The sequence below is a fragment of the Falco peregrinus genome, chromosome 13, assembly GCF_023634155.1.
Source record: "Falco peregrinus isolate bFalPer1 chromosome 13, bFalPer1.pri, whole genome shotgun sequence".
Lineage (NCBI taxonomy): Eukaryota > Metazoa > Chordata > Aves > Falconiformes > Falconidae > Falco > Falco peregrinus.
The window spans coordinates 4,615,624-4,631,446 of NC_073733.1; the positions used below are offsets into that span (position 1 = coordinate 4,615,624).

A 15,823-nucleotide genomic window follows, 5' to 3' on the forward strand; every position below is an offset into this window, starting at 1 on the left:
CAGCTTTATTTGACTTCCTATAACAAAGGTATAGCTGAATCCAAATGAAATCTGTTTTCCTCAGGACTTTACTCTGATCTCAGCTGCTCAGCCTACATCTGTGGAAATGCACCGTTTTTAACACAATGGGTCCAGGTTTATTATTAATTTATAATTGAGACCAGGATCTGGCCCATAGTCTGAATTCAACAATTCTTCATGTGTGTATGTCAGCAAAAGTAATGCTGTAAACTGCATCCTTTGCTTCAGCCATCAAGGACCCAAAATGCTTCCCAAACACTGTCTCATTTAGGACTCTGGAGATGGGGTTTGCTTCCTGGTAAAGAGAAGGAAAACTCACCTTCTTTAATGTTTTATGTATGTTTTCAGCTGGCTGATTTATGACCTTTCCGGAGAAGCCCCTAGAACATTGGTAATAGATGGTGACTGCTGAGGGCAAAGCCAATCCATCTATGAGTTTCTCCGATAATTTAAGCCAATCAGCAAATGTGAATGGAGTATTTTAGGTTACCAGAATATTCATGCATCATTGTCTTTCTCCCAGAAGCAATTTCCTGCTTATGGTGAAATCAACTTTTTTTCTCCCTAAAGCTCAAATGAGAAATGCTTCGGCTGAGTTCACCAGAAAGTCCTGTATTACCTCTTCTCAGACCAAGGCTGCTGTGAATTTCCTTTCTGTGTAGTTGGGCTTTTCTGCATTTTGCTCACAGTTATTACCTGTGTGTGCATCAGAGTTCAAAAAGGTCCAAGGAGAGCTTTAGCCCTTGAACCAGTTTGTGTACCTAGTTCCACACAAAACTCTAAGGAAGTGGATTAAGATGGTTACTCCAGGAAAGCTTTACATTCAGTATTGGATCCAAATAATAAACTTGGGATTATTTTCTTAACTTTTCTAATCAACCAGAAGAGACTTAAAATAAAAAATAAGTCATGGAACATGTGATTTTCCTAGAGGTTTGTCCTAAGGGTATCTGTCAAATCAAGGTAAGACTGTAATGGACTTAGGTTCAAAGAGCCTGTTTAAGGAAGAGTCCTGCTCTTTCATGCATGTGCTGTAATGGACACATCGATCCAGAAGCAATAAAAAAAATACTTTCAAACGTACCACTGAACAGTCATGTTTCTTCTGGTACAAAGATTCTCTTGCTCCACTGTGCAAGTAACCTACCTTGATTTTAGCTTTAAACTGCCTGGACAACTGGTCAGCCCATCCAGTAACCAGTGCATGAGTCTTCTACCCCGTCCCTATGAACTGCACAGAGCTGGGCCATTTGACTGGTTCCTTACACATGACCAAAGCTGGAAACTGATTGTGTGAGTTAACATTTTTCTTCTTTCTTCCTACAGGACTTGTATCTGCCTCTGTCTTTGGATGACTCTGATTCCCTTGGAGATTCCATGTAAAGCGACACACAGCTAAATGTCCATATTGCAAGCTATGTTTAAGATACAGTAGAGTACTTCTGCCAGAATAAGCAGATAGGTGACTGGTGCTTTCAAATCAAAGGACACACAGTTATATGTCATTTTTTTTCTGTGATTTATCCTCTGTGCCACAAATAAACACCTACCAGTCTATAGAGATAGAGGGATACCATTCTTCTAAGTTATAGGGATGCAAAATGGACATTGCGAGACATTTGGGGCCAATAAGCCAATGATCCTGTGCATTTCCCATTTTCTTCTATTATTTCTTCTGCTGCGACTCTGTAATTTTCCCAGTGATAGTAAAGTAGCTCCCCTGGAAGTGTGCAAAAGGATCGCTTGCTGACCAATTTGCAAGCTCAAGTAGAGCAAATTATATTCTCCACCTGTCCAAACTGCCAACGTTTGCCAGCTCACCTGCTCCTCATTTGCAGCCCTGATTTTAGCACTCGCATACTAACTAGTACTGGTTTTATTGTTGGCAGGAAGGGAAATGACTTACTAGTTTGATGTTTAATATGCCAGCAGAAGCTTGGATGAGATTAGGAATAACCATCTAAGGTGCTAAGTAAGGTTAGTATAATAGTGATTCAAATATTGAGATTTTTATGTTTTTTAATGATTAAGCAAAAAAAAAAATCTAAGTCAGCTGAGTTATCTGGAGTAGAACACCTTTCACATATGATCCAAAGATACTACTAGCTGGTAAGAAATTTTTGTACCTACCCTATGGTATCTCTCTATCTCTGTTTGTAACAGTAATGCCTTGTGAACAGCCAACACTGAAAACACTGTGAAAATTTGTTTTCAGGTTTGACACCCTATAGGTCACTTTTTATAGCAAAAAAATCAATACACTTTTTATAAAGGAAAACCTTGTATCTGTGTTTTGGGAGTAAGGATTCAAGCTCCTTCTTTTTTATAAAAGCTGGTAATTTTCTTTTGTTTAAAAAACACATTCAGAAAAATGTACAAAAAAAACCAACCAACAACTGCAGAAGAGTAATAACAACAACTCAGTTTAGAAATCTTGTCATCACTGCCAACATAGACACTTGTAGGGGGGAAAAAAAAGGTCAATTCAAAATATTGAATGTTTTGATAGTTTTTGTAATGTTTAAGACTACATATTTGGTTTTTTACACTTCAGTATTCCTAACTATGGCCAGATTCTCTACTTATATAACAAATGGAATTTTGTGGTGTTCAAAACCCCATATTTTACGAAACTCTTCTATCTGACAAGAACAAACTTACTGTACTTAGAGAAACCTTTTGCTTTTATTAATCAGTAATGACTCCTACAGAATGCAAAGTTCATCTATTCACGCAGGGCTGGTGGTTTTTACTACGCCGAAGCTTTGTCATAGGCTAGCTGGCATTGCCTCCCTTTCTCATGGAATAAGCTTTTGATGAAAGTGATTATTACAGAACTTTACCTAAATGAAATCTGTGCAATCAAATCTTTCTTTGTTGCTCTATTTGCCTTTTTTTTTCCAACATGCACACCTATTCCCCATTGCCTTGCAACCCCTTGTGATTAGAATGAATTATACCATTGTGATGTTTGATGTTACATGAATGCTGGGTTGTTCCCAAAGCCACTCCACATTTTGTTTGCTTGCATTGCTGGTATGAAACAATCTGTGCAGGCTGCATCTTTAGAGGTTCGTGTGATGATACGTATAATGCAACTTAAAAAAAAAAAAAAAAAAGATATTTATCTGAGAGAGGCCAGGATTGGGAATTATCAAGGGGTCAGAGTTATCATGCACCAAATTTGCACCCAGTAGTCTTAGTGCATGATCATTTACACCCAGAGTTTTGCACAAAATATAATTTGTTCCCACAAGTAACTTCATTTAATTGAGTAACTCTCTGGCTGTGTGACTGCCAAATGATCATTTCACCTACTGTATCCTGGTTTTAGTTCAAAGACTAAGGGCTCATGTTGAAGGTTTGTGGGGAGAAGGATGGTAGGGTAGACAAAGCATAGGTGCAGTAGTCAGGACACCTTCATTCAGCCCTTGGCATTGCTAAACTTAGTGTCTGAACGGGAGCAGGTCTCTTAGTAACCCTGTGCCTCAATCTGTCTATCTGTCCCTGCAGGGACAATACTGTTCTACCTCACTGGGGGTTGTGAGGCCAAATGTTGGTTGACATTCGTAAAGTGCTTTCAGATCCTCTAACAGAAGGTGCTGAAGTATTCTGGGTGCAGATTTGGTTATGGGTGCTAATTTTTGGCTGTTTAATCCTGTGGGTGCTACTGTAGACACTGGTCATGAGCAAATACGACTTTTTAAGCATAATGATGTCAAAGGCCATGCTTATGCTAACAATATTATCCATTGGAGCCTTTGTATTAGTAAAAGCTGTAGTGGGATGGATAATTTGACGTGCTTTTACCCTCTGTTCTGTTGGTGGCAATCTCAGAGTCCCTCCCCAAGTTTCTGCCTTTCCAGGGACCCTGACCCTGGAATGTCAGGTAGTCATGGCCCTGCCTGTTGGAGATGATGGACTTGGACTCCAGTCAAAGGTGTTGTCACTTCAGTGACAGGCGGTTCCTGTCATAGTCAGGGTTAGCATGTCCTACCACCTTTCCTCTGAATCTGCTAAACCAAGAGACCAGCCATGGAATCACATCTAGGTCCTCTTGCTATTCAGTACGGGACACTCACCACAGATCCACCAGGAAAACCTAAATTTTTTGCTATCCATAAGCAGACTGAACTGCTAGAGCTGATGGTGGTAGGAAAGGAGTCTTAGACGTGCTTTTATCTAGTATCCATCAGTTTGGTTTGTATAAGATGAAGCAGGATCCCAAGGGGTGGATGAACCTTTGGAGAGATGGTTGTTGAGGTAGCTGTTGAGAAGTGGTTCCTCTCCTTCCTGCCACAAGTAGTGTTTGGTTATTTGAAGATGCTTTTCCTGGTGGAGCATGCTAAGGAATCACTGAGGCCTTCCTCCTCAGCTGCACCTAGTGACAGAGCTAAAACCTGATCCTGCAAGTGCTCCCTTGGGAGTGGAATTTTGATTGCATGAGGATCATTCTGGAGTGGGGCTGAGCCCAACAATTCCTTCAGGGGATTAGGGGGACCTTCAAAAGGCCTAAAAGAGGAAAAATAAAAAAGTTCAGTGGGAAAAATAGCCATTCAAACCAGTAGAAGCCACAAAGAAAATGGTATGAGGTCAAACTCCCAAGTTTTAGAAAGCTGCTTTCTAGGTAGAAATGCCTGGGCAGTAGAAGTCAGTGAGCATTTCAGCTGTAACATATAGTCTGTATTAATGCCAATATTGCATGAGTTCTTGTACAGAAATGCATGTGGAATGTTACCTACATTCAAAACTAGTTATCTTTGGCTTTGTAGGATCCCTAATATAGATTTGAACACAAAGAAAACAATGCACAGGCATCGTACCTTAGTCATTTAAATGTAAGGTCAGCCCTGATTCAGGAAAGAACTTAGACACGCTTAAATTCTAGCACATGCTTTACTCCTGTTGATTTTTCACGAGATATAAGCTTGGGTTTGGTCAGAAAGCTTTCCTGAACTGGAACAAATTAGTAATTACTTTTAATATACTACAGTTCCAGACCCAATGAAATTCTGGAGCAGATGATATTAATTCCACTATATACTCCAGAGTTTACCTTTTATATTTTTTTCTACTTTTACAAGCACATAAAACTCCACAGGATATGAGGATTTGCCATATTAATTCTGCTATAAAAACCCTGTCTAATTTGCCTCATGAGGCTACCTTTAGTGCTTTCAGAGACTAATTGAATCACTGACTGTATTGTTTTAAGACGATACAGTATTTAAAAACAAATTGGAAAGACTCTTGTCGTAGGGCTTTGTTTCTTCAAAATCTGCCTTTATTCAGTAGCCAGTATGTTTTAGCAAATTTGCATATACAGTAAAAATACCTGTTTCAGACACACAATCACTAGGAAGCAATTAAGAGCAATCCTGCAAGCATAGACTGATGTACTTTGTATTCATACATTCCAGGGATGGTCTTGACTGCAGAAGATCAGGACAATGCAGCAAAATCTTCACCCTTAGGATTTTTTGTCACTTGTAAAGCATTTATAATCCTGAAGTTTCTGGGTTAAAGCCTCATCTGTAATAAGATTTGGAGCTAGTTCAGTTCCACCAGCTAAACAGCCAACCAAGACTCTACACCTTGAAGTAATTTTGAAAGAGTTTGGTAATGGGATTTTACCTTGGTCCGCACTGCAGCAGGTGATAGAAATAGCTTTTGCCTACCATTGTCTGTGTTTCCTATATCTGCACATTATTTACAATTTTCTCAGGAGCTAGAAACACTAATTGTGTTATTTTCATAGACAACAGAAAAATAATTCTGCTCAGAAAACAACTTCCACACCTCTCTTTCATATTCAGCTTACATACATACATGCATGCAGAAAATTGCACACACGGTCTAGCTGTTATTTCTCTCTCATTTGCTTGAAAGTACTTTTGAAGGGGAAAAAAGGGAGGGAGGACCAAAAATTGTGGCAAACAGCAAAACAATGTTACACTCAGGCATTTTTAATGGAAAATAATGGCATTAAAGTGTTAGTTTCTCCTTATGCATACGGATACTGATGAGACTTTCTCGATGCCTTGTTTGCTTTTGCATGCCTTTGAGGTCAGTGCTGGTCTTCTTGCTGCTTCGCAGAACTCCTTGTGAAATTGCTCTGTAACACCATGCTAAATCCCTACAAGGATGCTTTTCCAGCGACAGCCATCCCTGGAAGTTGCATCCTCCCTGCAGGGGCATGGTATGGACTTTACAGTATGACACCTCTTTATTGCAGTGACAGCACATGACTGTCTTTTGTCATTGACTTCAGTGGTACCCCGCGTTCATTCAAGGCAATCGGAGAGTTGTCTTTTACTATAGTAGAGGCAGAATCATTTTGAGAGAAAGGAAGAAAAAATAGCCAAGTAAAGTAGGTATAAAATTAGTCCAGAAAGTGTCTCCTCAAGCTAAGACAATCCACAACCAGAGAAAAGTTATAGAGGTGTGTTTACCACACACAAGGTGCTGATCCTGACCAATATAAAACAAAACAGCTTCTTTTTTCTAGTGGTTAGTTAGGCTCAAAGTAATTTTTCTGGTTGCTGATGGAAGCAGGCTGGAACAGTATTTAGGACTGGTGAGGTTCTTTGTAGAAGCAAATGGATGGCACAAGATGAAGATCTCTTTCTGTCTATCTAGATGGAGAGTGAGGTCAGTCCATCCAACAGGATTAGTGCTTTACACAGGATACCTAGAAGACATCCAGCTGAAACACCACCTTGGTGTAATGAGACCAAGAAAGTTAAGACTTTAAGTGCCTTCCAGCATGCTTTGGGCTTCAGAAGCAGGACTATGCATGTCCCCAACAAGGCCTAGGTAAAAGTGGCCTTGACATAAGGGGGCAGGACAGGCTTTGATTCTTGAGATATTCAGCCCATCCAGCATTTATTCAAGCAGCTCTTGAAAATTACTGTCTCCAAAATCACAGATTTCTTCTGGCTGATGCCTCTGTCCCATCTGTGTGAATCTGAGCAGGCCTCTCCATGGTATCTCAGGAAATGTTAAAGCTGAGTTTTGTGGCTCGCAGTGCAGCAGCTCCTCACTGAGTGTAGATGAATTGGGCTGGGTTCTGCTGCACTGGTTATAGATACTGTTATTCAGATATTCTTCACCCTCCTTTTTTGCTCCTGGCTTGAGGTCTGGTGTCTTTCGTTTTGGATGCCTCCAGGTGAAAGGCTGGGGTCAGCCATGCGTACAGACCCCTGGTAATGTTTTGTTTTGTTTCCTCTGGAACAGATCTAGTCATTTGATGTTTGTCTGAAGGTCTGGGGCCAACCTGACAAAATGTTCAGCAATTTGTGAGTGAGTGGATGGAAAGGCTTTTTTTCAGCAATGCCATTGCATAGCTGCTCTGACGGAATCCTGGTTGCAGGGTAGGGCACGAGTACTATGTCTGCAGGTAAAAATGTGGAGCTGTGGGGTCACAGACCACTGTCCATCCCTTAGGACACTGTTTAGAGAAAGTTAAAAACGCTGACAACCCATGAGCTTCTGAGAATCAAGCCTGGTGGATTCAGCAGTGGGGTTTCAGAGCCACTGGGATTTCAGAGCTATCGGTCTTTGGCATAACTGTGGACAGATCAGTTCTCCTTGTGCCATGGTGTCCCAACGCATGAAGAGCTGCTCACAATACTCACCTCCATCTGTAAGGTGCATTGACATAAGTTGATACATATGGAAGAGCTCGCTCTTGAGATTTATTCATTAGTTAGCAAAGTCTGAAAACCGTATAGAAGCAAACTTTGGTCCGTTGTCTTTGGCAAGTTTTTTCAGGAACTCTGGCTCTCTCAAAACTATGCTGTAAAAATGCTTCATTATTTTATTGATGGTGAAAGACAGACATCATTTTTAGTTCTCCCCAGATCCATGGAGGAGCCAGCAACACCCCTGAGTGCAGGGCCGTATCCACACGCAGCAATCCAATCCTCTCACCTGGAGCTGCCACCTCTGGCCTGAATACAGACCCCTGCCGCCCCTTTTTTTGTTCCATGTCCATGTACATATCAGGGGCAATTCATGTTGCCATTCAGACTCTGGGTCTTGTATTTGTAAATGGTGAGTAAGCCTAACTGTTTCAGTGGCCTTCTACTAAGGAAACAGCGGGCCTGTTGTTGAAACCTTTCTTGTTTAGAAAGTGTTGGTGGCCAGGTGGCTGCATGGGAAGGAGCTGCCTTTCAGTTTCATTGCTTAATGCACTTAGTTGAACTAACCTGTTCTGGCTTTTGCTCTGTACTTCAATGAACTCGGGACTCTGGAGTCCATTTAGAGTGTCCCTAGGTCTGACAGTTTATCACTCAAACAACTGAAGAAGAAGGATGCCCAAAGGGAACTAACAAATCTTTGCAGTAATTAGAGTCTGTTAGCTGAAAAAAGAAAGTTGGCATCATTAGAGAAGGACGCCATGATGGCCAGTGTCATGGGAAACAAAGAAAAAAGACTTTTTTCTAAGAGGGATAGTAGGGGGCATTTGTTAGGAGATATTTACTGAGTGATGAAAAGAGCTTGGCCTTCACAGAAAATCAAATGGAAGCGAAAGCATGAGGCAGAGCACTGGAAATGTCAGTGCCATTGATGTGTGGGAATAATAAAAGACAAAAGCCAAGAAATTCCAGGGACAGACAAAAGGGAGAGGCTGGGGCTAGCTGAGGATCTACAGCTTGGTTCTGGACAGAAAAGCAGCAGGGGTTCTGGTGGCACGCTGAGAGAGTTATTGCCCCCGCCAGGTATCTAAGCCAGGATGCCAGCTATCTGCCACAACAGGGTATGTCCCACTCCCAGTGGCAGAAATAAGGTCACACTTGGCCTCAGGCAGGAGAACTTGGTTTGAAGTTACTCCCCTGCTCCTGTTTTACTCTCCTGCCACCATGTGTCATCCTTAAAGGGGGATGGGAAGATCCAGTCCTTTGCTGAATGACAGCACCTACCTGCAGTTTGGTTTTATTTTTATTCCTCCCTATCAGATCAGAAATAGAAATTCATCAGCATGCCCTGCCTTGGAGAAGGACAGGCCTGGCACACTGGGGAATTGCAAGATGTGCAAGAGAATAATGAGAGCACCTCTGAACCTCCCATGCCTTCCCACAGAGCTCAGCAAACTCCGGAAAAAGTAGCAACCCACTTGCACCAGGGTGAGTGAAAAGCCAAGGTGCTCCTGGAGGAGGTTACCTTCATTTGCTGTGCAGGCAGATGATGATCTTGCCCATGAAATGCCTAGCCACATCTGTGAGAGCTGCTGCATTCAATAAATCAATGGGAAGTCCATGCTGAACAAGGGGATCTGTGTTTAACACCGGTTTTCTTATGAGATCTTTTTTCTAAAGTCAGTTGAGTTACAAGCTTGTGAATTTAATCCTAAAAGGCAGAACAACTCATTTATCCAAACACATTTTTTGCTGTTTAGTCTCAGATATATTTTGGTTTTTTTGCATAAAGATTGCACCCCTTTGTTTCTATAGATCCTCAGACACTCATGTTATATTGAGTGTGAAACCTAATACACCTAATTTTCTGCTGCTTTAAACAGGCAGAAGCTCCTCTGTAATTAAGGGAGCTGAATCCATTTGGTCCAAGGTTGGTCTCCTATTTCAAAGATTGATTACTGTCAATAATTCTTGTGTGATGAATTACTTAAGTGCAGATTCAGTTTCCTGGGTGACAGCTGCAGACTTTGCAGAGAAAACCTCATTGACCCCAGCTATAAAGTGACCTCTTGTATGAACCTCTAATAGCAAGTTATATGTGGGAGATATTTTGTATAGTTTTGTCATAATGATAAAACTGAAATAGTTTTCTTGGTTGATATATCTTAAAACTTTAGAAATTAAAATTAAACAAGGAACCTTAGCAAATCAGGGCCTCCTCTATATTTTCTGGTTCTAAAGAGTGTTGGCTTAATCTCACTTTACTCTCACTCAGTCTACCAATAGACATGCCCTGAGCCCAGCAGGTTTATTTGAACTAGAAATAACATTTCTATTACTTCCAGTATTTTTCTACTCTAGTCCCAGCTAGTACCAAGCAGAATAGAGATTTATAGTTGGCTAGGTTGTTAAGGAAAAATATTACCAAATGTCTCTGAACGTAAAAAGGAAGGTTCAGTTCACTTTAGGTGACTCATCTAACCTCAAGGCTGCTTTTGATTTTTATTCAAGCTGGTTCTTCCATCTCTATTTGCAACAGTTATATATAGGAAATGGAGATTAATTTGAGTCACATTTGAACAGCGGGGTTGTTGCAGAGCCAAGTGATTCACCTGGCACGTGCAGTCGGAGTGAAACACGTTGGTGGCACCTGGTCAGGGTGGACCTGGACCAAACCCTGGTTCTGAACCCCCAAGTACTGAGAAACCCACGTGCAGGGTCAAACGGAGGAAATGTCTGTAATGCACCAAATGGACCCTGAGCTGGGGTCCAAGCCCAGTTCTTGAAATGAAGACTTTTACCTTTAGAGAATCCCTGTGAAACATTTAGTGGGGTTTTTTTGTTGTGGTTTGGTTTGGGGGTTTGTGTTTGGGGTGGGGTTTTTTGGTTCTTTTTTAAATTCCAGCATGGCTGCTTTTCCCCATCTGCTTCCAACCATTGCACAGCAGATATGGATGGGTTTTAAATTCACTTCCCTTTGCAGGTAGCAGTTGAAATGTAGTGATATTCTGTCTCCCTCTCATGCTGACCACACAGTCGCTGAGGGGCTGCAGAGCACACAGCTTCCCCCCACCCCCTTTACAGCAGAAGAGCTTCTTCCAGATTTAGTGTGATGTCTAATGATGCGTCTCCTTAAAAAGAAGAATGTTTAGGGAATTAATTGCACTGCTAATTGGTGTTTATAGATAAGGTGAAGCAGAAGTATTGAATGTAAGAACAAGAAAGCCTGTGAGTTATAATTACATGCTGAATTCTGACATGTAAAATTGTTGTTCGTTTGCTTCTTATTTAAATGATATGTGATCCAAGCAGCTTTATCACTGTGGCAGTCCTAGTACAGCTGTGCTTATCAACTTAGAAGACACCCAGGCTCTTTTAGAAAGAGGAAACCTGTCTAGCCAAATCTCCTCCTATTCTCTGAAACCACAACACGTTCCCCTCCGTGATACTCTGTATTTTATGACACTGTCTAGTCTAGAAGCACAGGAAAGGAGTATCAGCTTGCTGACTTTGCTGTTACTAGCCTTTGCCTATTTTCTTAATCACAAAATATATTCACAAGCTAGGGTTAGCAGCTCTCATCACATAAGCCCGAGTTCTTCACGCTGCTCTTCTCTGAAGAGCATGAACTGCCTTCACTCACGGCTCTGCGCGCTGCTGCTCTCTGAGCCGCAAGCCTGCCGACAAGTTGTGTTGAGGGAGGGAGATATGCAGCTGAACTGGAACCTGATCATGGATTACTGTCTTAGGTCATTCATTGAGTTTGTATGATTTCGTCATTAATTACAAAGCTGCAATATAATATAACTGAGAGGCCACAATGTATTTTCTATTGTCATTCAGTGGGTGGGGATTGGAGGGGCAGCCGGGTTTAAAGTTTAGCTGGTATACTTTAAACTCTGTGTACATAACCTTGGAGGACATGTGGGTGGTAAGGGTTCAGTTATGTTGTTGGGACTGGTAAATTTCAGTTTGTTTTTGTTTAAATAATAAGGTATTTAATTAATGACATTGTACAAAGAGCTATTAATTTAAATGGTGCTTTTGTTCTCCTAGAACGTATCTATCTAACCTTTCTTTTTGGCAAGCCTGCAGCAATGCTAATCATATCGACTTTTGTACCTTGGGGGAGTGCATGGAAGGGGAGGGGAAATGCTTTTCTCTTCAGACAAATAATGTTGCCCATAGTTAACTTTCTGCTTGACTATATACCTTGAGTTCCCTTTACTCTGAATTTTCATGTGAAGTTCTCTTAAAGGGATAGAACAAGCAGAGGTTATTCCAAAAGATCTCAACTGTATCATCTTGTAATATATTGCAGCTTTATGCCAATGATTCCTTGCTTACCTGTACACAGTCCATGCATGTTTTGAACTAATTTTGCATTCTCCATTTGTGGTGAGTTACTTAGCATTTTAACCACCTTTTGTGCCATTCAACTTGTACAGAAAACATTTTTATTGACGTTTTAAAGGGAGGGGGAAGAAAAGAAGAAAACCCCCCTTCTGCTCCCTAGTTGTAGGTAGAACTCAGTTACTTAGCAAACAGATGTAGATGAGTGGTTGTAGTGTTAGAAATGTTAGCTTGCTCGTGAACAAGCTTTTGAGAGTAAATGCATGGTCCTGTACCTCTCTCTTCTTAATTAGCCCTTCCTTTCCTCCTGGAAAGATTCTCTCTCTCTCCCTCTCTCTTCTGTCTTTTTCTCTCTCGTGGTTGTAAAGTACAGATTTGGGCATAAATAAAAGGATGCACAACGAGGTTTGAAAAGCAGTTCTCAACAGGTTCTCTCGGGGAACTTCCTTCTCACAGCGCCTTGCCTTGGCACTTTGATTAGACTCTAACTTTCAAGGTAGAACAGATGGAGATCGGTCATCTGTTGCCTCTGCTTGAACTGGGGAGCAAGTTAAATCTTTGGAGGTTTGCGTCACTGGTAAACGATGAGATCTTGCTGATCCGTTGCAGCTGAGGCATGTGGCATGTGGTATATTGGCCGTGGCTTCCACACCTGGTTGCTCTAATGGGACTAGTCCCGCGGCCCCTGATTTGCGGAGTTTGCACACACTTTTTGATTTTCCTGGATACACAGCAGAAGGGGGTGGGGGATGGTATATAGGAATAGGTTGTTAGGGGTTCTGTAGACAACTCCTTCTCTACACTCCCAAGCTCTGAGCTGAGCACGCAGGGCTTATTGTGTATTAGCTGTGGTTCTGTTGGCAATGGAGGACAGAAAACAGTCAAAGTCTTGGAAGAGAGGGGGTCACTCAGGAAGATGGATTTTGTAAGAAATGGACTTAAAAAAAACCACAAAGCCCTGCCACAAACCCACAAAATGTACCTAGATCCACATATTTATCCCTCATGCCTCTTCTCCCTTAACAGAATTTCCTTTTGTTAGAAGATTTGACTTTCTAGAAAAAAATTCCATTTTTGTGAGGTGTTGTGAACTGTTTTTACTACTTGTAATAACCATCCCAGGTCTGAGTATTCTTGTAATGCAATGCCATGCAGCAGAGAACCTGTCCACTTTATAGCTTTGCTCTCAATATTTGTTACTCATTGTTTTCTCATCTAAATGTACATTTGCAAGATGTGTGTAATGTCATTTTCAAAAAATAAAATTTGGTTTCAATATTTAGGCTGATAAAAACCTTTCTGATGCTTTTATTTGGCAAGTGTGTGTTGACTGTAACTTGTGAATTGTAGCGGTACTCATTTATTTTGATTAATCAGCTTTCCCAAATCAGTCCCATTTGTACAAATGCAGAAGAAAGACCGGGGAGGAAATTTTATGGCCCTGAATTAATTAAGACTCGCATCTGCCTGACTGAAGCAGCCCAACCTGTATCAAACCCATCCTTTTGACTAAAGGGGTGGGCTCAGTGTGGGTCCCACTGTAGGAGATACGAGGCAGGTAAGGGCAGCTTGTTCCCTGTGCGCAGCACTTCAGTCAAACCCGTGGATTCAAAACAGCAGAACGTGGCCCCCATCTGAACTCTGCCTTGGCATCCAGGGTCTGGGCAAGGCCCGTACGGTCTCACATTAGCTTTGGGAAGTTTGGTGAGACTCGAGAAGAGGCTGTGTTTGTCCTGCTTTCCCACACAGGCCTGAAAAAGGTCCAAGTTCTTCTTTCACAGCTACCCTGTCAGAACCGCAGCAAAGACAATAACATTCTTCCTCGTAAGCCCTGAAAAATGTTAATAAGGCTCAGACCTCCACATTTAATTATATAGTTCAAGCCACTTTGCTGTTTGTTTCTGCTTCACATCTGCAGAATTAAAAAGCGAGCATGGTGACTCAGCTCTGGCTGTCCCTGCTGTAGACTGAGCTGCTGTGAAAGAGCTCAGATTCTTCCCAATGTTTCATGCTTGGATGGAGCCCTTTATCCTTTTTTGCCTGTGGTCACCACACATCAGCCCAGAGAGGGCTGTGCTCTTTGCCCTCTAGATCCAGAGGAGATGCTGTGCCAACTGGCAAACGGCATCGGGGCTACCAACACATTGCCCCACTTGGTCAATTACTGGCATCATTTGTGATTATCATGCCATGCTTGGACAAGCCAGCAGCAGCACATACAGTACAGCTCTGTTTGCAGTGAAAGACCACACTAGCAAAACTGCAGTTCCCAGAATAAAACCAGTAAAAGAAAAACACCCTAAGAACAGCCTTTATCTGAATGTGCATGAACTGAAACTGAAGCAAATGTTATTAGAAAAGCAGAACAAGTACTTTAGAAAATACTCTGCTTGTGTCTTTATGGACCCCAAGAGCAAACAAAGCACACTGGTGTCTTTTCTAGGGGCTAGGTATTAGATGAAGTCAATAAAAAACATAAGAGGGGTAGTGCTCCTGCCCATGCAAAATGTTCTGAAAATGGAAGATTTAAAACCCTCCAGCCACTGTGTGCATCTATCACAGCTATTCCAGGGACTCTAGAGAGTGTTAAGAAGAAACCTAGGTGGTGATGGTGTAGCACCAACAACCAGCACTGCAAACCAGTGGATATGAAACTGCTCTCTTAGTATGTACCCCACTGACACACACGATATTACTCCTGATTTACAGTAATGTAAATGAAAGAAAAACTAAGTTTCCAAAGTCCAGCCTTCCTGCTACGTCAGCCCGCATCTATGCAGCTGTGTACATCAGGTATCCCTGAATATGTTGTTTCATCAGCCGAGCAAAACAGTGTTTGTTTCCAAACGATGTAGGTTCAAGTGCATCGGCCCTATGGGGTGTCAGTTGTTCAGACTGAAATAAATGTTTTGGCCTGGTTGGAAAACCTTTGTCTGGCCTCTTGACCTGATCGCCATTACTTGAGGCTCAGCCATCACTCGCTGTTCAATCTGGTTGCAATCAACAAAAACATACTTTTTGCCTGTCAGGCTTGTCAGCTGCAAATGATCCAAGTCTTCTGTGGTTGCTGGCTTTGAACTGTAGCCCAAAATATGGCAGCCAGATCTGTGTGTAATAGGACATTTACTGGGCTCTGTCAGCTTAGCTCTGTGAAATGCTGCACACGGTTGTAGCATCAACTCTATGGCTCGGGGTTTATGCAGCGATACTGAGTCTTACCTTTTCTGTAAATAAAATGCCTTTAAAAGTCAGCAAATCTAGATCATTTACATGGTTTCTCCTACAGCCTGGGCTCTGTCTCTTGTCCTCCACTGCAGCCATGTGCTCCCCCACCCCAGCCTCTCTCAGATACACCTAAACTTCAAAGGTAGGGTTTTCCATGCAAGTACCACCTCTACCATAATGCAGGCTCCGCACACCCACAAACAGATGTGACTGTCCAGACATCCACTGGAAAAACGAGTCATAGCACAGCTGGTGGGGTTTTTTTATTTAAATAAAGCACCACATTAAAAAGGTTTGATTTTACAGCCCCCAAAGTAAATTGTAAGTACTCAGCCTTGTATTTGCAATCTTGTTAATATGAGTAATGCTCACCTGGGCTCCACATGGTACATCAAACAACTGTGCTCCTTGTGACAAGTCTCTGTAAGATTATCAACTGTTGGCATGTGCATAAGGGAGCAGGAGTCATGTTTTATGGAGTATGACTTCAATCACCATATACACACCTTTGCCACTGAAAATAACAATAATCATTCACTGTTAATCTGTATTTTTTATTTACAAGTAGGTCTACCAAATGTAAA

The 15,823-nt window shown here is 41.8% G+C and overlaps 1 protein-coding gene across 1 annotated transcript in view; it reads left to right on the forward strand.

Annotated features, from left to right (window-relative positions):
* The window catches only part of DCX (doublecortin), an 83,608-nt gene extending 70,300 nt beyond the window's left edge, over positions 1 to 13,308 (forward strand). The window contains 1 exon segment of the mRNA XM_027787958.2: positions 1,348 to 13,308. Within this exon segment, the coding sequence (XP_027643759.2) occupies positions 1,348 to 1,404 (57 nt within the window). The 3' untranslated portion in view covers positions 1,405 to 13,308.
* Positions 13,309 to 15,823: the final 2,515 nt, after the last annotated feature.